We start from the raw sequence: 21,426 nt of genomic DNA, 5'->3' as shown, positions 1-21,426 counted from the left end.
GCAGGCGGGCAAATGAGAGTCTGCCTGGTATGGAAACGGTGTGTTTCACAGGAGTGAATGTATAATGAGGCAGGCTCGGGAAGACACAGCGTGAAAACTCACCATTTTCATTGGTGGGTAGGACTCCATTTTACCCGCCCACTACTGCACTTTATGCAGTTCTGAAAAAATTGGGTCATAGAATCATGCAGCACCAAAGGGAGGCAATTTGATCCACTGTGTGTAGCTTCAGGCTTGAGTTTGGTTTCCATAACCAGTCTGTGCTTCTTACAGAGTTACATAGAATTTTACTGTACAAAAACAGGCTATTCAGCGCACCAAGTCTATGCTTCACACTGGCCTCTTCCCACATGAATTCATTGTCAAAGTATTTGCTGACACTAATGCAGCACTGAAGGAGTGCTTCACGGTCTTTCAGATGAGAAGGGATGTTAAACTGATATCCCATCTGCCAGCTCGCATGGATGTGAAAGATCCCATAGCACTATTTTAGCCCCCAATGTACTGGTAAATATTTATCACCTAACCAAAATCACAAAAACAGATTATCTGTTCGTTACCACATTGCTGTTTGTGGGAGCTCGCTCTGCGCATATTAGCTGCTGCGTTTCCTGCATTTCAATACTTCAAAAAGTGCTTCATTGGCTGTAAAGCGCTTTGAGATGTCCGGTGGTTGTGAGAGGCACGACAGAGCTGCGAAGTATTTTTTTAACAGGGGAAATAGAGCATGAAAAAGGATGAATCTGAGAGTGAGACGCGTCTAATATGTATTTGTCCATCAGTAGCTCGTCAAGAATATAAAGCAAATATCTATAAATATAAAATTGCAATTAAAAAAGGAGACAGACGTGTGTGGCTGTTGCAATCTGTTTGTGTCTTGTACTTCGCATATGCTGCAAAGGTTAATATGCGCTAAATGGCATAATGCAGCCATCGGCAGGATGCTGCGCACAGGCTTAGGCAGCAGGGCGCAGCCAATAGGAGAGGAGCCAGTGGCTGACAGCGCAGCTCGTGTGCAAAGGGAGCGGCAGCTTGACGGACAGCCCGCCCGACCAATGGGGAGCAGGTCCCGGGCGGCGGGGGGGGGGGCGGGCCGAGGGGAGCGGTTACATAAGGCACGGCGCGACCGCAGCGGCACACTTTGCGCGTCTCGTTCTTTTGTGCTCCGCTGCAGAGGGAAGAGAGAGCGAGCGAAAAAAAAAATTCGAGCAGCCAGGATGAGAGAAATCGTGCACCTTCAGGCCGGCCAGTGTGGCAATCAGATCGGGGCCAAGGTGTGTGTGTGGAGCGGGTGTGGGTGGTGTTAGGGGCTGAGCTCGGTGGGGGAGCCGCTGAGTTGGCCGTGCGGCCTAGCTGCGAGGAGGAGCCGCCGCCGCCGCATTTTTCAGCATAGCTGCCCTGCAGCGCCACTCCCTGATTGTACTGCGTGTAAACCAGGGGGGGGGGATGGGCGGCTCCCCGGCCTCTGCAGGGAGCCCGGGGCTTGCGGGGGCGGGAGGGGGGGGGCGTGGAATGGAGTCTAAGCGGGAGAGGAGGGGGGGGAATGGAGTCTAAGCGGGAGAGGCGTGGTGGCTGGGGCGGGGGGAATGGAGTCTAAGCGGGAGAGGCGTGGTGGCCTCTCCCCAGTGTGCGAGCTGCCGAATGTTGGGTTTATGTGGATTATTAATGGATTCTCATTAATGCAGCATCCGTATCGAGGATGACGAAAACTGGATCGTCTCTGGGGTGTTTTAATGTGATCGAGACGCCTTTTAATGACTCCGGTTTATCAACGGTGTCGATTAAGAAGGAAAAAAGGGTTTTTTTTTGAGGAGGGGGGGGGGGGGCTGGTTAATTTAAACCCAAATAAGGATTTAGGGCGCCTTCCTTTTGAAGGGAGATTAAATTTAACCGGAATAAAGATGGGACTCTTTATAATTACAACGGGAAATGAGGGCTGCGTGTTTTTTTTTGGATTATGACCACCAAATTGGATTTTGTCAGTGGTGTCGGGATTACGAAGAATAGGGCACCTCCCTTATGAGAATGAGGCTCTTCAGTAAAAAAAATATCTTGATTAATAACCTAATGTTTAAGGTGGGATTTACCCCCTTGTGGAGGTTTTAATCAATTACATGGGGAAATAAAGTTGGCTCCTTAATTCTGAAGCAGGTTCATTGATAATGGTGGAATTTTATCAAAAATTAGATTAAAAGGGTGGGCCTGTAGCCTCGGGTTTATTGAAGAAAGACTTCAATAAAATAGGTGTTAATCCATAAAATTGGGGAGTATTAAGAGGGATTTGGTACTCGTGTTTTAATAGGGATGCAAGATCCACGCCTTTGCAGGTGGATTATGAATATGCCATTCCTCTTGAAGGTGATGGAGGATGATGATCACATCCTTCCCTTCATCAAATGATTGGCCCTCATTTTTAAGTGATCTCTCCATTTTCTGAAATGTTGTTTAATGGACTGATCTCTCCCAAGATTTCTACCTACTTTAATATGATTGCCCTGTGCAGAGCCAAACTAAAGCTACTCATAGTTAATGGATTTTCTGATTTTGATGAAATTCGGCAGTTAAGCCAATGCATGGTCATTTTAATAATTACCTGATTAATTTAAATTTCTGAATTTCATTGACTTTAATTAGATTGCATTCTCTGGCACTAAACAGTTCAAATCCATCTCCTAGTTCTGCATTTTTTTGGCAATGCCGCACTACAAATGAATCTCACCAACTAAATGCTGCATCAAATCTCTGCTTCTGAATGGGGGATCCTGGGTATAAAGATAGCATTTACATAGTGCCTTTCAGGATCTTGGGAGCCCTGCCACATTTTGAACAGCTATTGTTATAATATGGGAAGTGCAGCAGCCAATTTTCCCACAGCAAGCTCCTATGGTGGCAATGTGATAGTGATCGATAATCTAAGCATAGGTTGGTACTCCTGCTGTGTCATTGCTATCTGGAATAAGACTGCTGACGATGCTCAAGTAAATTGCCAGCTAGTTAGCTCTGCTTTTGTCACTCGACTAATATTTCACCCTTGGACTTCTCCTTGAATTTGGAAGTCATGTGGCACACTTCTGTATACTGTACAGAATTGAGATTTTCTTGTTTGAATCATAAGCACAGCTGGGAAGTCATTTGGCTCATAAACTTTTTTCATTCATGGGATGTGAGCTTTGCTGGCTAGACCAGCATTTATTGCCCATCCCTGGTTGCCCTTGGGAAGGTGGCGGTGAGTTGCCTCCTTGAACCGTTGCAGTCCATGTGGTGTAGGAGCACCTGCAGTGCTGTTAAGCAGTTCCAGGATTTTGACCCAATGACAGTGAAGGAATGGTGATATATTTCAAAGTCAGTGCACCAGCTTTTTGAAAGATATCACATTGGGTCAATTTCTCCCAAGCACTGGTTTAATAATTTAAATACCTTTAGGATGGTCAATTAAATCTGGATTGTAAATGAGATGCTATTGAGTGGGATGAGAGTTCCAGATACTTTGGAAGGTGAGGAAGTGGCCCATTCTCAAACTTCTGCATTCTCTAGTTCCATTTTAAAATTGGTGTTTATAAATCAAATCAGTTAACTAAATCATATACTGATAAGAGAATAAAGTGACTGCTGTCTTCTTCGTGCTTTATTTATGACAAATCTTTTTCTAGGACTTTAGCCGCTTGGACCTCAAGTTAATAAGCTGATGCGTCCACACTGCCTTGCCATGGTGCAAGTGAGCAGGGCTCCAGGTCTGGTGAATAGTATTCTGTATAGCATTAAAAATGAGTTGGCTCTGGCTTTAGTTGTTAGCCATACAACCAGCTTATTTTTACTCCCACTCATTTGATGTGGGGTGGAGAAGAAGAATAGTCACGTGGATACTTTGCTCAGTCATTTTGTATTGCTAGGAAGCAAACCTTACCTTGGAGTTACCACAACACTAAACTACAGGTTATAGTAGATGATCTCTTGGTTTAATGAAGAACTGGTGAAATTGTCATTTGACTGCTACTTTGGCCATTTCAGAATGCAAGATTTAACATCTGCAGGATTTATCACATGGGGCAGCCAGTCACTGAAATCTGAATTGTAAAGGGGATGAAGTTGAGTTATGCATTCAAACATTGCCAAGAAAACACAAGTGACTCTGAAGAAGGCTACATCCTAGAAAGGTTTGAGTCCCACTTTATTGCTGTCAGTGACTTATGGAGAATGGTGGGACATCAGAATATCTCCATCTTTGGATGCATAATCTCATATCCAATCTTCCTAGATATTATTTAGGAGAAGTACAAGGTCTCTGACTTGAGCATATTATGCCAATATCCTGTAAGTATAGGTTGTCTGGCTGTTCAGCTTAGTATAGCTTTCATTATTTAGTGGTCATCATACATTCAAGCTACCAAGTTTTTGTTGATGGGGAGCATTTGAGTAAAGGGTGAAGTGATGGCAAGCAGGCTGTCCTTCATTAGTACTGGCTGATTAATGAGGGTATTTTTAAGCATAAATCTGGAGGAATATAGGTGAATGAACCTTAGGACAGGTTAAGCCATGGATTGGGTAGAATTGATTAATATACATTAACCTAAATATTAGAAGATGAGGGTGGGGAGTACCAACTTGGCTGACCCAAGATTCTGAGCAGTGCAGTTTTAATTTACAATAATGACTTGGGTTCAAAAACTCTACAATGTAGTCAATTTTGCAGATGACAATCTTAAGGGCAGTGGAATTAAAGTGACAGTAAGTAATTAGAGGGAGCCAGAAAAATGATGGATGAAATTTAATGCAAATGAGTATTGTAGCCAGGGGAAATGGTGTGCACATTCCATGGTGATATATATATTATATATATATATGTATATATATATGTATATGACTGAGGGACCTTCAAGTCCTAATACAGGGACCTTCAAGTCCTAATACAGCTGAAGCTGTTCTGCATTGGTTAAGTTTGGCACTTGTGCCACATGAGAACAGGAGGTTTTGATGACACCTGACTCAATTCTTCCCCAGAACCACATGCAAGTCCTCACCAGCTTGCACCTTTGCTGAGAAACAATGCTGGAGGCAGTCCAGAGATCAACCAAGAGGTTGACCCTTAAGTGCCAGTAATCAGTTGGCAAAAAACTGGCTTAATTGAGCTTTTCAACAACTAATGCTATTTATGTAGCACTTAGTCTACAAAAACATTTCAGGAGGCCTTGGGTGTAATAGGATTTAATAAAAAGCTTTAAGCTAAAGGACCTTAAGAGCTACCAGGAGCTCAAGATGGGGGCAGGAGAGAGGGTGTGGGTGTGCAGTGAATTATGGTGCTTGGCTGAAGCAAAAGGAGGAATGGGGTCATTCTTCCTTCCTGCAGAAGGCTAGAGTCAGAACAGAATTCTAGTAAGAAGTAAAGATGATTACATGTGTAAATTGGGAGGTGTTGGGGGCCAGGAGCCAACATTGGTCAATGGACAGGGATGATAGGGGATAGGATACAATTAACAATCCTGGATGAGGTGAGGTTGGGCAGGAGTATTGGACAGGGGGTGGTTCTAGAGTGAACAAGAAGGAACTGAGGTTGAAAGGGGCAAGGGGGAATTTGGATCCTTGGGGGATAGAGGTGGCCGTCTCCATAATGGAGACAGAAGGTAAAGGGATTCATCCGCCCTCACACCACCTTCTCCCTCCCAGAACCATGGTAGGGTCCCCCTTGTCCTCACTTATCACCCCACCAGCCTCTGCATTCAAAGGATCATCCTCTGCTATTTCCGCCAACTCCAGCATGATGCCACCACCAAACACATCTTCCCTTCACCCCCCTGGCGGCATTCCGCAGGGATCGTTCCCTCCGGGACACCCTGGTGGTCCTCCTTCACCCCCTACACCTCAACCCCCTGCCACGGCACCTTCCCATGCAACCGCAGAAGTTGCAACACCCTTTACTTCCCTTCTCACCATCCATGGGCCCAAACACTCCTTTCAAGTGAAGCAGCATTTCACTTGCACTTCCTTCAGTTTTAGTCCACTGCATTCGCTGCTCCCAATGTGGTTTCCTCTACATTGGAGAGACCAAACGCAGACTGGGTGACCGCTTTGCGTAACACCTTTGGTCTGTCTGCAAGCATGACCCAGACCTCCCTGTCGCTTGCCATTTCAACACTCCACCCTGCTCTCATGTCCGTCTGTCCTTGGCGTGCTGCATTGTTCCATTGAAGCTCAACGCAAACTGGAGGAATAGCACCTCATCTTCCAACTAGGCAATTTACAGCCTTCCGGACTGAATATTGAGTTCAACAATTTTAGATCATGAACTCTCTCCTCCATCCCCACCCCCTTTCCGATCCCCCTTTTTTCCAAATATTTATATAGATTTTTCTTTTCCCACCTATTTCCATTATTTTTAAATGTATTTCCATCCGTTGTTTTATCTCTGCCTTTTAGCCTATTTTGATCCCTTCCCCCCACCCCACCCCACCCCCACTAGGGCTATCTACCTTTATTATCACATTCCTTAGATAATATCACCAGCTTCAACACCTCTTTGTCCTTTTGTCTATGACATCTTTTGGTTATCTCCACCTATCACTGGCCCTCTATCCAGCTCTACCTGTCCCCCTTAAGCCAGCTTATATTTCACCTCTATTCTTCCTTTCTTCTGTTGAAGAGTCACATGGACTCGAAACGTTAACTGTGTTCCTCTCCGCAGATGCTGTCAGACCTGCTGAGTTTTTCCAGGTATTTTTGTTTTTGTAAAGGGATTCAAGTGTTGGAGTGAACTTTGTATAGTCTTTTGAAGTTTTGAATATTAGTGAAATTGAGCAGGTAAAGGGCAAATGGTTCATTCTGATGAGGTGATAATTACTAATTTGTCCTCGAGCTGGTTTAAGAATATTTGTGAATTTTGTATAATCTCGTGTGCCAAACCTGTTCAAGTTTGTGCTGGTACAGGTACAGCAAAAGCTAGTTGTCATTCCATTACAAGGATTCCAGCTTGTGAAGGAATAGCAATTATTAAATATGCCAGAAAGTAGAATCTTTAAGTAATTACTTGTAAAGCAACAAATTTGAGATTGCTGCTTGGAACTAACTCTTGGTTGGAGAAGTTTGTCCTAATGTTGCTGTGTGCATTTCAGTGACTATTGGTATGTCCTGGAATCTTCCCCCTGCCCCTCTTGCAGTTCTTCTCTTGCTCCCTTCCCCACAACTGGAAGATGGTTCACTGTTCCTGCTGCTCTCCTGTTTGAGGTGCTTGACAATGAGTCGGCAGTCTTGTGCTTCACAGGAAGAGGGAGAATGCTGGGGTAAAGTCAAATGACCTTGTTTATCCTTCAGCCCTCATTTGGACAGCAATAAGAAGGTATATCTCTGCTTAGGATGCTGAGGGTTTTCTGATCTCGTGCTCAGCCAGTCCTTGAATAAATGAGTTGAGCTGTCTGAGGGAAGGTAAACCCCCTTAATTTAAAAGTCTGACAATCTGAATTGGCTTGGTTTCTCCTGTTAAAACAGCTAGCCTTAGGTTAATAATAATTCTTTTAACATGGCTGTGACTCAGTCATTATTTGACTCAACAATAGGTAGCTGCAACCTTCAACTACTGAGTTGTCCTTTTACTGGCAGTGGATGGAGGGAACTTGCCAGAGGATAGAAATGGTTTTCTATTTTTCCCCCACCTATTTCTATTAAAATTTGTTTCCATTCCTTGTTCTATCCCTGCCATGTAGCCTATTTTATCTTTTCTCTAACACTGTCCCTTCCCCCACCCCACCCCCACTAGGGCCATCTGTCACTTGTTCATCCTGCTTCCTACTCTTAATGTCACCAATAGCACCTCCTTTAGCCAGTATCACCACCATCAACACCCCTTTGACCTTTTGTTTGACATCTTTGGCAGTCTCTCCTTTGTCTCCACCTATTGCTGGTCTTCTATGCAGCTTTACCTGTCCCACCCCTCTTTAAAAAGTATATATTTCACCACATTTTTTACTACTTAGTTCTGAAGAAGAGTCATATGGACTCAAAATATTAACTCTTGTTTTTCTCTCCATAGATGCTGTCAGACCTGAGTTTTTCCGGCAATTTGTTTGCTTTTTAGATTTCCATCAGCAAGCAGTAGTTTGCTTTTACATTATAAAAATAGTTTTCATTGTTCACATCGAACATCCAGATATTTGGGAAGATCAGTGAAAATGAATCATCACATTCACCCACATATATGCAGTTCTTCTCATCAGTGCAAAGTAATGTGCTATGCAGCACAAATGAAGTATTCTAAGTCAGTGGGGGCTGAAACATCTAGAGTATTGCTGAAAGATGTTGAAGCTTTTTCTCTTGCACTCATCAGGACACTCGCAAGAATACCAATATAAGAGGAAAACAACAATTTATACTATGTGAAGTGCTGATTGGTTGGCAAGTGGCATTGCTCTGGGGAATGCACCACTGGTGACTGACAGTTAACTGCCAAGCATTGAAATTTAAATCAGGCAGCTTGACCCTGAGGAATGAGTCAGCAAATGGCTGTCACTTATATTGCACTTGTTTCAGTTTAACAAAATATGTACTGTTCTGTCTGCAAAGAACAGGGCCCTGTGTCAATATATGAAGCTTCCAGTACACAAATGTGCCAGTGAGCCTGACTGACTCTTAAATTGGTTCAGTGTAATTCTTGGCATTCTCCATGGCAATGTCACTTGCCAACCAATCAGCATTCTCTTCACATACAGTATAAATTGTTTTCCCTTGTATTTATTCTTTCAAGTGTCCTGATGAGTGCAAAATGAAAAGCTTAGACATGTCTTTTTTAGCAATACTAAAGTTCTGTACTACCAAACATCTTGGTAATAGGAGGGATTCTGCAATATGAAGTGAGCTGTGCTGAAAGCAGCTTACTCAGCCTGAAATAATTTGCAAGGATTATGATCTGACATGTACTGGCCCAAACTTATAAATTTGACATCTGATATCTTCCTCCTTCAGTTTTGGGAAGTTATTAGTGATGAACATGGCATTGATCCCACTGGAACCTACCATGGTGATACTGACCTGCAATTGGAGAGAATTAATGTCTATTACAATGAAGCTTCAGGTACCAATCTAATGCTTTTAAACATACATTTTTTTTTTTTAGATTGGAGTTACTTTTTACAGTAGTCTAACCCTCTACAAATTTCCAAACAGGTGGCAAATATGTTCCTCGTGCTGTCCTTGTGGACCTGGAGCCTGGTACTATGGACTCTGTTCGTTCTGGACCCTTTGGGCAGATCTTCAGGCCAGATAACTTTGTTTTTGGTAAGTGAAATTTGTGTAAATAGTTGGGACTGGTTGGTAGCTCTTTATCAAGCTACAGATCTTAACTAGTGGAGGTCATGCTAAAATGCTATATTTGAATCATCTATGGAGGGATGGGTAAACAATAGGTTGCTTCATCCAGAGAAGCTGAATTGCACTTCACACTAGGTTAATGGAATGTATACCATTTGTACTAATTTTTTTAAAGTTTAACCTGTACATGCAAATGATAGTATCCTGTTTATTTTCTTCAGTATCCATCCAGTTTCTTTTTGAAATCATTGAATTTGTTTCCAACAGCTTTGTAGGCAGTGTTCTACTTCCCCTTCCACTTTGGCACTTGCTGCACATACTATAGTTTTGCTCATCATTGCCCACCTGCAGTGTTCCATACTAAAATAAATGTTTTTAGTGCTTTGACAAGATTCTTGTTGCTCTGTCTCCTCTCCCTGTTCTACTGGATGATCTCCCTTTCCTCAGTAAACTTGTTTAGGCTGTAACATGAACACCTTCTACAATGTGCTTTTCAGGAACCTATCAACCTCCAACTTTGAGTCATGCTGGACACCCAGCATCCTGACCATCTACACTAGGTCAGAGACCTCAGCTATTTTCTTGTTGCTCCCATCCTTGACTAAATGGCATAGTGCTACTGAATGCCAACCTTGCAGTGGCTTAATCACTTCAAAGCTAAACTCTAGGCTGCTTAGCCTTCAGATGGGCATTTATTTATATAGTCACTGCCTTGATGTCCCAAAGACCTCTACAGCCAATGAACTGTAACTATTGTAGAAAACCTAGTTTGTAAAGTGTTGTCACCTCCTTGTGCATAAATGTTTATCCACCATTATATAAATTAAATGTAAATTGTGTACAAGTATTCACTGCATTGTTAAAGCTAGACCACATTGTAGTTTTGCAAACATTATTTTAGTAAAAACATGGCATCCTTTGTTTCAGGGCAAAGTGGTGCTGGCAACAACTGGGCCAAAGGTCACTACACGGAAGGAGCTGAACTGGTCGACTCTGTTCTGGATGTGGTGAGGAAGGAGGCTGAGGGATGTGATTGCCTCCAGGGATTTCAGCTCACCCATTCACTGGGTGGTGGTACTGGCTCTGGCATGGGCACACTCCTTATTAGTAAAATCCGTGAGGAATACCCTGACAGAATAATGAATACTTTCAGCGTTGTGCCTTCACCAAAAGTGTCAGACACTGTAGTAGAACCTTATAATGCAACTCTGTCTGTCCATCAGCTTGTGGAGAACACTGATGAGACCTTCTGTATTGATAATGAGGCACTGTATGACATCTGTTTCCGTACCCTTAAATTGACAACTCCCACTTATGGTGACCTGAACCACCTTGTGTCAGCCACTATGAGCGGTGTAACAACATGTCTGCGTTTCCCTGGTCAGCTAAATGCTGACCTGCGTAAACTAGCAGTGAACATGGTCCCCTTCCCCCGTTTGCATTTCTTCATCCCAGGCTTTGCTCCTCTGACCAGCCGTGGTAGCCAGCATTACCGTGCCCTCACAGTACCTGAGCTTACCCAGCAGATGTTTGACGCAAAGAACATGATGGCTGCCTGTGACCCTCGCCATGGCCGTTACCTGACCGTTGCTGCCATTTTCCGGGGCCGCATGTCCATGAAAGAGGTGGATGAGCAGATGTTGAACGTCCAGAACAAAAACAGCAGCTATTTTGTTGAATGGATTCCCAATAATGTCAAGACAGCTGTCTGTGACATCCCACCTAGAGGCCTCAAGATGTCTGCCACCTTCATTGGCAACAGCACAGCCATTCAGGAGCTGTTTAAACGCATCTCCGAGCAGTTTACTGCCATGTTCCGGAGGAAAGCTTTCTTGCATTGGTACACTGGTGAGGGCATGGATGAGATGGAGTTCACTGAGGCTGAGAGCAACATGAATGACCTGGTATCTGAGTACCAGCAATACCAGGATGCTACAGCTGAGGAAGAGGGTGAATTTGAGGAGGATGAAGAGGTTGCCTAAGCAGTATTGTGGTCAGCTAAGAATTTATTCATTTTGCAGAGACCTGTCTAATGTCCTTTTCTTCCTATACTTCACACTATTCATATGTTCTGCATTTCTATCTTAAGCTGTATAAAATTTCAGTTGTAACCTCCTGGTGGTATCTGCAGCATTGACTTGTACAATTGGAATCACTGTATACATGCAATACGTATGGGTTGTATTAGTCTTCTCCCTTGAAACTGTGTAGTTTTTTTCTTGTAGGGAGGATTCCTGGTAAGATTTTCCCCCAGTAAGTTGCTATCGGGTCTGCCATATTGCACCTGTCTTTGAGCAAATTTAATTGAGTTGGAGGTTTGATACAGAACCCCTATAACATTATAGTGGTACCTGTTGTCACTAGGGTGCAGATTGACTGACTGCCAACCCAACTAACTTGGTCCTGCTATGTATAAGCAGAGCATCTTTAAAGTAGAGACACTGGCCTGTCTCCAGAAGACTGACTGCCTTTTCATCATGGAATACATTTTTTACAGTCTAAATATAATTTTATCCACAATGTTGCTTTTCATTAAAGGAGGGTATCATTTTTAAGACATCCTCTATTTCTGGCCAGATGTTAATCATTGTGAAAGTGAAAAGTTGTAAAATGTTTGTATTTTTGATTTAGTATGAATCAGTGCCACTGTATTGATGCAGAAGATTTCAATTGACCTCATTTGGTTGCTAGTGTATTTATTCAGTAGGGTTGCCATTTTTTTTAATGTCCAACAGTCAAATTTAAGTGGACTGTCAAAGTTCATCCTGTAAATTGGGCAGAAAATACTTTCTGAAGTCTTATTTGCATTTTCTCAATGTTTTCTATTAACATTATGCTCAGGAGAGCAGTCCAATTCAGGCAGTGAACCTACCCACTGACTTGTCTGAATTTTCTAAAGTGGCAGCCCCAGTGTTGCAAAGCATGCTCATTTCCACACTTCTGCAAAGGTAGACAGTGGCTTTCAGATATAGCTGCCAGCACTCCAGGCAGAATGTAAACACTTCATGTTCTGTTGGCAATTTCATCAATGTCACTATCCAAATCTGAGCTGTTTGATTGCTAATGTTCTGAAACCTTTGTATGGAGATTGCTCCTGTAAAATAAATCATGTTTGACCATTAAATTAGCACAGCATAATTTATCTTTGAATTGTTGTTCATGTGTTCACATGTTTCTGGTTTTTCTTTCATGGATTGTTTGTTACTGACTATGCTAGCATTTGTTGCCCATCCCTAATTGGCCATAAACCAGCTCACTAGGCCACTTCAGAGGGCAGCTAAGTCAACACATTATTGTGGGTCTGGAGTTGTCTAGGCCAGACCGGGTAAAGGTGGCAGATTGCCTCCCCAAAAGGGCATTTGAATCTTCAGGCGACTTAGCATGCAGACACAAATGGGAAATGTTGCACTCGATGGGACAGTGTAAGGTACTGGCCTTTTTTTTTTGAGGTCTTTGACACATTGTGAAGTACATCTTTGGTTGTCTGATAGTAGTAGTATATACTTGTATCCCACTGTTTGCCTTGATGCAAGTTCGCTTCAGACCAAGTTTTCTGTGTCACTTCAATCACTTGGGTTGCAGTTGTTTTCACGTGCAATAGTATTGCATTCCAGTTCTAAGCTTCAGCTTCACATGCCAGAGATTATCACTGCTTTTCAGCATGAAACACATTCCAGACATCTAAGATCAGGAAGTGTTGGCAACTCCTGGACTGAGGTTGTCATCTGGTCCAAAATACCTCTAGCATGTGTCACAAATTTGGCCTCCCATCTGGTGTAGGCTGTCAGCACTAGATAACTGTTAACCTATTGAGTTATTCCCCTCTAGTGCTGGTTAGGGATGCTGATGTTGTCTAAAGCAGCACCAGCCAAAACAGCTGTCTTGCTCCAGATGAGGCAGTGTTTTAAACACATTCTAGTGCTTGCTGTGGTACTTGCCTGTTCTACTTAACCATGGGATAACAAAGCTGTAGCTAATTTGATTAAATGTCCTAAGCAGTGTAAACCTTTAAGAGCCCTCAACTTGAAAATTGGCTGCTGCTTCAACTGGCATAACTACTTCAGCCCTTCTAGGAAAAGGCCTTCAGTTCCTGATTAAGTAGTGCAGAGAATAATGAGCTTAGTTTTAGTTGGCCAGTGGCAGCTGGTTCTCTTCAGAGCACACCAGACTTCACATTCTGCTACATATCCAATGAGAACTAAATCTTCTAAAGCCTTTTGAGTATTCACTTCTCTGCACATAAACAATTACATACAAGCTAACTAGGCATTAGGCTAGTCTTTTCATCCATTTGAGAACAGCCAGCCTTATTTCCCAGAATTCACTGCTGGTGGTCTCCCCACACTTTGGGGAGAGATGCAATTTTAACCATTTCCCTGTTGAAACTGGGCAGGAGGCAGGTAACACAAGTTTCCCTGATTTTTTTGCTTTCTCCTGTGTTCCCATCTTTTAGGAAGTAGGTTTTAATTTAAATAGAATAATTGAACTCAATTTGCATTTCAGGATCCAACCTGCAATTTTAACCTACTATTCTAAATTTATTGTTCGGGTTTCCTTGTGGGCCGGGAGCACCCCTCAGTTTCACCATGGTATAGTATTTACAACCCTGCATTAATGGATTTCCCCACTTCCTGAGCTCCTCTACATCTTTCTTCCCTGTTAATATTGAGGCCAAGTTATCAGTGGTTATCCATCAGGCTTGGCAGAATCAAGTCACTAGCTACCAGTGGTTGACTGCTCTGGTTGGCAGACTAAGCAACCCTCAGAGCAGCACCTGTTCCAGAGCATTGAGTCCTGCAGGGGCCTGAAGTTGGCAACTAACCAAGCCCCAATGTGCCTGTAGGCATATGGTTTGCTGATGATTGTTTCACACTGCATACTATATAAAAGGGACACCAGATTATTAAACAGCAATGAAAGTAACTAGTGTCCAATGCGGTCAGTGAGCCTGGTTGGTTTGCTGCCATAGTATTTACATCTAAAGTAAATTTGAATATAAACAAGGCAGATTCTGATTACTGCAGCACAATGATAAATCTATGTAACATGACAACACAGATGGGAAAGATGATCCATCCACAGCTTTTCATGCACATGCAGCCTGTGGTTAAAATGGAATTTAAGAGGTGCAATACTGAAGGATGCAGTGTTTAATACCACAGTACTTTTGATGTGTTTTAAAGTGGATCCATTTACCTGTTCTGGCAGATTGGCTTAGGTAATAAACTTTCCATAATTGGTAGTGGCGAAGTCTCTGGCTTGAACCAAATCCTCCCTCAAACAGTACCAAAATTGAATCTAGTCATTCATCCCACTATTTGTGGGACCAGGCTATACAAAACACCTGCCTCATTTTCCCAAATCATAATGAATACTGTTTTGAGATGTTCAGGTATACACCGATTACACCAGCTCACTTGATTGTTCACTCCGACTTGTCATTGCTGCTTTTCTGACATCCACTATTGGATGATCAAATTAACTGTGAACCCAGTCAAGCTTTGGGAAAATTGAAGCTCTTGTCCTCTGCCCCCATCACCAAGTCGATTCTGTAGCCACCGACTCCATCCCTCTCCACTCCGTGAAGCTGAACCAGACTGTTTACAACCAATGCACCCAATTTGATGCTGAACTGAGCTTCCAACCCATATACCCTCCATTGCTAAGCCCATATATTACTACCTCCGTAGCACTGCCTGTCTCTACCCTGTCTCAGTTCATCTGCCGCTGAAACCTTAATCCATGCCTTTGTTATCTTTCAACTTGACTATTCCAGTGCTCTCCTGGGTGTCTCCCATCACTCCTGTGCTCGCTGCCTCAAAGTGGCTCCTGGCCGTGACTCAACTGTAAAGTTGTCATTCTCGTTTTCAAATTCCTGCATAGCCTTGTTCCCTCCCCATTTTTTGTAATTCCAGTCCTACAACCATATGTGATTTCTGCACTCCTCCAATTCTGGCCTCTTGCATAGCCCATTTTCATAATTTCACCATTGGCAGCTATGCCTCAGCTGCCTGGGTGCTAAGCTCTAGAATCCTCTCCCTAAACCTCTCTACCTCCTCCTCTAAGACACTCCTTAAATTTAACTCTTTGGCCAAGCTTTTGGTCATCTGTCCTAGTAACTCCTTAAGTGGCTCAATGTAAAACAATGCTCCTGTGAAGCACCTTGGGACATTTTACTAGGTTAAAGGCACTTTATAAATGTAAATTGTTTGAGAGAAATAAGTAAGGTGCCAGATAAATGAAGGTGACTAAACTGTAAAGAAATTGTAGGGTGGGGGCAGGGGGTCGGTTTGGTGGTGAGCATCACAAATGGAATAGGATCTTAGTTTGGAATGACTTCCTCTTATTACCATTTTTCTAATCAGTGGACACTATCTGGCACGTTTATTTTTTTATCAGAACCCCTTATAATTTTGACCTCTATTGCATCTTTCCCTTAATCTTCTCAGGTCTAGTCACAAATCCCTAATGTTTCAAAATATTACAATTTAAATTGAAGAAGAACAAGAAAACAAAATACAATGTATAACTTCACACTTTCTACATTGAACTGCATATGGCCATACTGATATAGCCTGTCTATAACTTCCTCCTCTGGTCTTTCACAATCCAAGCCACAAACTCCTGTATCTCATCCCAACCCCCCCCCACCATTTAACTTTATTAGTAATTTTTTAATACAGCAAGAGCATGGTCTGAAACATGCCTGTGAAACAGCACGCCAGCACACCAATTATTTCTGCATTCATGAAACTCCTTTTATCCACTACCTTTGCTTCCTATTTATATAGCATAGTATAAACAAGAACTTACTCCTTGAAGGAACCAAATTAATGTAAAATGCTACAAGGCACTTCACAGATGTGAAATCAAATAGGTTTTGACACTGAGCCTCATAAGTAGGACAGGTCATAAGCTTGGTCAAAGAGGTAGGTTTTAAGAAGCATGTTAGAAGGAGGAATAAATTGTTTAGCAACAATGATTTTCTTTTTTTAAGTCTCTCTCATGCTCCCTCTTAAATGGGACCCTATCACATTATTGGCTTTTCAAAGAGGAAAAATATTTAAACCCCTTTATCTGTTAATGTTTAACTGTTAGATTAAATAGGTTCTGTTTATGCTGTATATTGGTCCTGGCCTTGGAGGCATTTGTTCAGTAAGTCTTTCTGGTTCTTTGGCATTCTCCCTCATTTCCTTCCCCAATTTGCAGTTATTGGATTTTATATACTACAAACTGTAGCAAGCACTATGGGTTCTTCTCTGGGCTATATTTGAACAGAAAGCTTTAAATATTGTATCTACACCTTTCTATTTAGAGGTTCTCTTCCTTTAAAACTTTAAAATTTAAGGAGGATGTTTCTCTGTTTATCAAGGTTGAAACATTATTTCAGGCAATCTAATCCACAAGTCACTCCACATACAAGTCAGTTTTAAGGACTTTACATACGAGCCCAAATAACTTCTGCATGAATGCAAAATCTAACACTTAACCTGTAAATATATAAACGACAAAGATGACTATGTGGGGGGTAGGATTAGTAAGTTTGCGGATGACACAAAGATTGGCTGGGTGGTTAACAATGAGGTTGAGTGCGTTGGGCTACAGGAAGATATAGATGGGATGGTCAAATGGGCAGAAAAGTGGCAGATGGAATTTAACTCCGAAAAGTGAGAGGTGATACACTTTGGAAGGAGTAATTTGACAAGGAAGTATTCAATGAACGGCATGACATTAGGAAGTTCTGAGGAACAAAGGGACTTTGGCACGTGTGTCCATAGATCTCTGAAGACGGAGGGACATGTTAGTGGGGTGGTGAAAAAGGCATATGGGACACTTGCTTTTATCAATTGAGGCATAGATTACAAAAGTAGGGAGGTCATGTTGGAGTTGTATAGAGCCTTGGTGAGGCCACAGCTGGAGTGCTGTGTGCAGTTCTGGCTGCCACATTTTAGGAAGGATGTGATTGCACTGGAGGGGGTGCAGAGAAGATTGTTGCCTGGGATGAAACATTTAAGCTATGAAGAGAGGTTGGATAGACTTGGGTTGTTTTCGTTGGAGCAGAGAAGACTGAGGGGCGACCTGATCAAGGTGTACAAGATTATGAGGGGCATGGACAGGGTGGATAGGGAGCAGCTGTTCCCCTTAGTTGAAGGGTCAGTCACAAGGGGACATAAGTTCAAGGTGAGGGCCAGGAGGTTTAGGGGGGATATGAGGAAAAACTTTTTTTACCCAGAGGGTGGTGACGGTCTGGAATGCACTGCCTGGGAGGGTGGTGGAGGCGGGTTGCCTCACATCCTTTAAAAAGCACCTGGATGAGCACTTGGCATGTCATAACATTCAAGGCTATGGGCCAAGCGCTGGTAAATGGGATTAGGTAGGTAGGTCAGGTGTTTCTCACGTGTCGGTGCAGATTCAATGGGCTGAAGGACCTCTTCTGCACTGTGAGATTCTGTGATTCTGAATAGAGTGAGTAGTTCCTCATGCTTTTGTACTCCTGTCAACATTGTGTCTAAACAAGGAATTTTTATCTGAACCCTTTGCTTGTCTTATCTTTTACTGGGGACAAAATTCAATTGTCGGGCAGACTGTTTTCTATTAAAACACCTGTACATATGTCATTGTATGGTGCGCAAGTTCTAAGAGCTTTCCCAACATATGAATATTTCTCAGTGTAAAAACATAGATCTGATAATGAAGTTTCAGCTACAAATTCAGAGTCAATTGCACAAAACATGCAATTCTGCTAAAATAAATTAGAGTGGTTATAATCGAGTATTCAGTAAAATTATTCCATATATTTTATATATGTTTAAATCTTGTCACACCTATTTCTGATTGCCACAATTTAGTTCTGATTTTTGATATTGATAATACCTAAAATGTCACAGTAAGGTCTTGCTGTTGCCTTGAATAGGGAACACTAATGCCTCCTCTGCAGACTACTTACTAGTCCCCTGTTTCACCTACATTTTGGGTTGTAACTAAAAATACTCAGGCCCAATTTTGCAGTCAGCAGCAAAATAAGGGTGTGCTGCTGACCTTGAAGAAAGCGGCCCACAAAGAACTAGTGATCTCTGTGGTCTGGTTATCTTCTTTCTTGATGGCAGTTTAAATCTGGCGCCAAGTCAAGGGGATGTCTTGGCTGCAGCAGCAGTGATGTCAGCAAGTAAGTACACAACCCATCAAATTGAAATATTCATACACCGCAAACCAGGAAGTTAAAAACACTTACTAACTTTCACATTTAATTCAAATTTTCAGATTATGATTGGATTGACATGGAAGCTAAAATAAAGGTAAACTTGAAAAAAAAATTTAAATGAAAAAAAATTTAAAAAGAAAAATTTGATATTATACAAATATAAAATTAGCTTTTCAGGGCCACTGAGGGTGGTTAACAAATTAGTACATAATTTAAAACCCAGTTATACTTTATTCAATAAGGTGTAACTTTTTCAAATGTTTTTATGAGAACAGCTTTTATGAGAGTTCCTATTAATCTCATTTGATTTTTATGTTTGCAGTCTTGTGGGAAGGATTGGGTGCCTCATCAATGCATCCTCTAGAGGAGCACAGAATCACTGACAACAACTTCTGGATTTCCACATTATTCTACGCATGTGTGGACTCCAGAAGTGCTGTCAGTTTCAGAGGAGTAATGATGGTGAACAGTCATTACCACAGCAAAATCAGGGCCATTATTTAGCAAGGTGACAGAGCATTCACTGCTAACATGTTAAAAACCAATTGTCAAGCCCATTTCACATTATTGAGATTTAATCTGTCAGAAACACTGATTTAATGTTACCTGTAAAACAGAACTGCACAGTGATTCCAGTCCTGTTTTCACTGAAATTCTCAGCCTATTTACTCCCAAAATTTCAAATTTAGGGATATTATTGATCCTCCTGCTTGTTTATAACTTACCCAATTTTATTTTTGGCTTAAAACCAGTGTGTTGATGGTGAAAATGAACTCCAGTCACAGCCACCACCCCCACAATGGGTGTTTGCTATGATAAATATTAAATCAATCACCACTTCCTGGTGGTTTCCTTTGACCCTACAACATTAAAATAAATAAAATGTGATAAACAGTGATGGCCCATTTTATTCCAATGTTTACATTCTAAAATTGACATTTTAGCTCTGCCCAGGGGCTCTGCTCTGCTGCCTGCCCTGGTTTTTGAATAAACAAATCTACATCTGCTCTAGTTTATAAATTAATAAAGTAATGGTAGCTCCAATGTTTAAATGAATAAATTAATGGTTCTTGTTAAATCCCAGCATTCCAATCTAAAAATACATTAATCTGTGTTGGGCGATTACCTACTAATTAAAGTGAAACTTATAGATGGAATGATTGAGGTTTCACAAATAAACTTTTAAGAACGTTTTGGTGCTGAGCACTAGGACCTAATGGCATCAATATACCAACATGTGAACTGTATAATGTACTCATTAAACAATTCCATAGTCTTATCTAAGTAAACAGCAAAATACTGCAAGTGCTGGAAATCTGAAACAAAATCAATAAATGCCAAGAGCACAAAGTGCATTAGTCAACATCTGTAAAGAAAACAGACAAAATAACATTTTGGGTGAAAACCATTTTCCGAAGCAAGATCCTAAAGGAGGATCTCCACCCAAGGTGTAAATACATTTCTTCCGAAGATGCTGACTGATCTGGTCATTTTCTGTTTTTGTTTCATAATGTCATGTTTCATTTTGAAAAAGTTGTTCGCAATAAAACACTTGTTATCTGATATACTATTTGTGAACTTGTTATTTCACTTCTAAAATGTCCAAAGATCCTAATTTGCTGTCATTGTTTATTAATAATGTATTTTTCTGTTGAAAATTGAGGTTTTAATTTATAATATGGAACACAGGAACAAGAATAGGCCATTCAGCCTGTTGAACCAGCTGTGTCATTCAACTAGACCATAGATGATCTGTATTTTAACTCCATTCACCTGCCTTAGCTCCATATACATTGATAGCCTCTGAGCATAAACTATAGATCTCAATCTTTAAAGCTCCAAATGATCCCCAGCATTCACAGCCAGTTGAGAGAGAAGATTCCAGATTTCTACCACCCTTGATGTTTTCTGAATGGGCAAGCTCTAATTTTATGTTCCCTTGTTCTCCATTCCCTCACCAGAGGAAATAGTTTCGCTGGAATCTATCAAATTGTTTTAACGTTTTAAAGATCTCAATAAGATCACATCATATTTATGAAAATACACACCATCTTTATGCAACCTCCATGCATCATGTAGCCCTCTAAACCCAGGGAATAGATTTAAAGGTGATTCTCAAAAGAATCACAGACAACATGAGGAAGAACTAATTTACACAATGGGTGGAATTTTCCGCACCCACCCCCTGCGGCAAGTCAATGGACTTCTGGCTGGGGCGTCACCTCGCCCGGGCAGGTCCTGCTCGCGACAGGGCTGGAAAATCCCAGCCAATACGTGGTTGGATTTGGAATGAACTGCCTAATAGGCTTATGAAACAGATTTAAGAGTAGCTTTCTAAAGGGGATTGGATAAATATTTGAAAGAGAAAAAATTGCAGAGATATGGGGAAAGAGCAGGGAAGTGTAACTAACCGGGTTTCTCTTCAGAAGAGTTAGTGCAGACTTGATGGGCTGAATGGCCTCCTGTGCTTTATGATTCTATCATTCTGGTGAATCTCCTATACCCACTCCAAGGCCAGTATATCCTTCCTGAAGTTGGTGCCAAAAATTAAACACAGTACTCCAGATGGAATCTGACCAGGGTTCTTTATCAGCCAGCAGTGCAAGAGCTTCTCTATAGTGTGTTACTGCAGCATGCTTCCTGATGCGAGTGGAGGATGATTGATGGTGCTGTCTGATGTGCACATTTCTTGCTGAAATGTCTGTGATTAAGTTTCTGCTGTGGTGGTGTGTTTGACAGGTTTTTCCTTTGAGTTGAATTCTGCCATGCTCATTGTACAGTATGAAACAAGATGACAAATTTCGTGGTATTAAAGTTTTGGTATTCAGTTTCTTTAATATCAGCATCTCTAATCAGTAGGAAGTTCTTCCATCTATTGTTTTAATGAACAATGCCACAGATCTATTAGTAACTTATTAAAACTTTTCTTGCAA

General features: G+C 41.7%; 1 protein-coding gene across 1 annotated transcript; it reads left to right on the top strand.

The window, feature by feature from the left end:
- Positions 1-1,115: 1,115 nt before the first annotated feature.
- Positions 1,116-12,433, top strand: LOC144685650 (tubulin beta chain-like). Its single transcript, XM_078550402.1, has 4 exons — positions 1,116-1,274; positions 8,947-9,055; positions 9,148-9,258; positions 10,219-12,433. The coding sequence occupies exons 1-4, from the start codon at positions 1,218-1,220 to the stop codon at positions 11,271-11,273; spliced, it is 1,332 nt and encodes a 443-aa protein (XP_078406528.1). The 5' UTR covers positions 1,116-1,217; the 3' UTR covers positions 11,274-12,433.
- Positions 12,434-21,426: the final 8,993 nt, after the last annotated feature.

The sequence above is a fragment of the Cetorhinus maximus genome, chromosome 10 (assembly GCF_964194155.1).
Source record: "Cetorhinus maximus chromosome 10, sCetMax3.hap1.1, whole genome shotgun sequence".
In the NCBI taxonomy this organism is placed as follows: Eukaryota; Metazoa; Chordata; class Chondrichthyes; order Lamniformes; family Cetorhinidae; genus Cetorhinus; species Cetorhinus maximus.
The sequence above is the reverse complement of the archived record's forward strand: the minus strand, read 5'-3'. Positions and strand labels throughout refer to the sequence as shown.

Coding starts and splice junctions, on each gene's coding strand:
- LOC144685650 (XM_078550402.1), top strand. CDS start 1,218: ATGAGAGAAATCGTGCACCTTCAGGCCGGCCAGTGTGGCAATCAGATC. Junction 1,275..8,946: donor GCAATCAGATCGGGGCCAAG/GTGTGTGTGTGG, acceptor TTCCTCCTTCAG/TTTTGGGAAGTTATTAGTGA. Junction 9,056..9,147: donor CTATTACAATGAAGCTTCAG/GTACCAATCTAA, acceptor ATTTCCAAACAG/GTGGCAAATATGTTCCTCGT.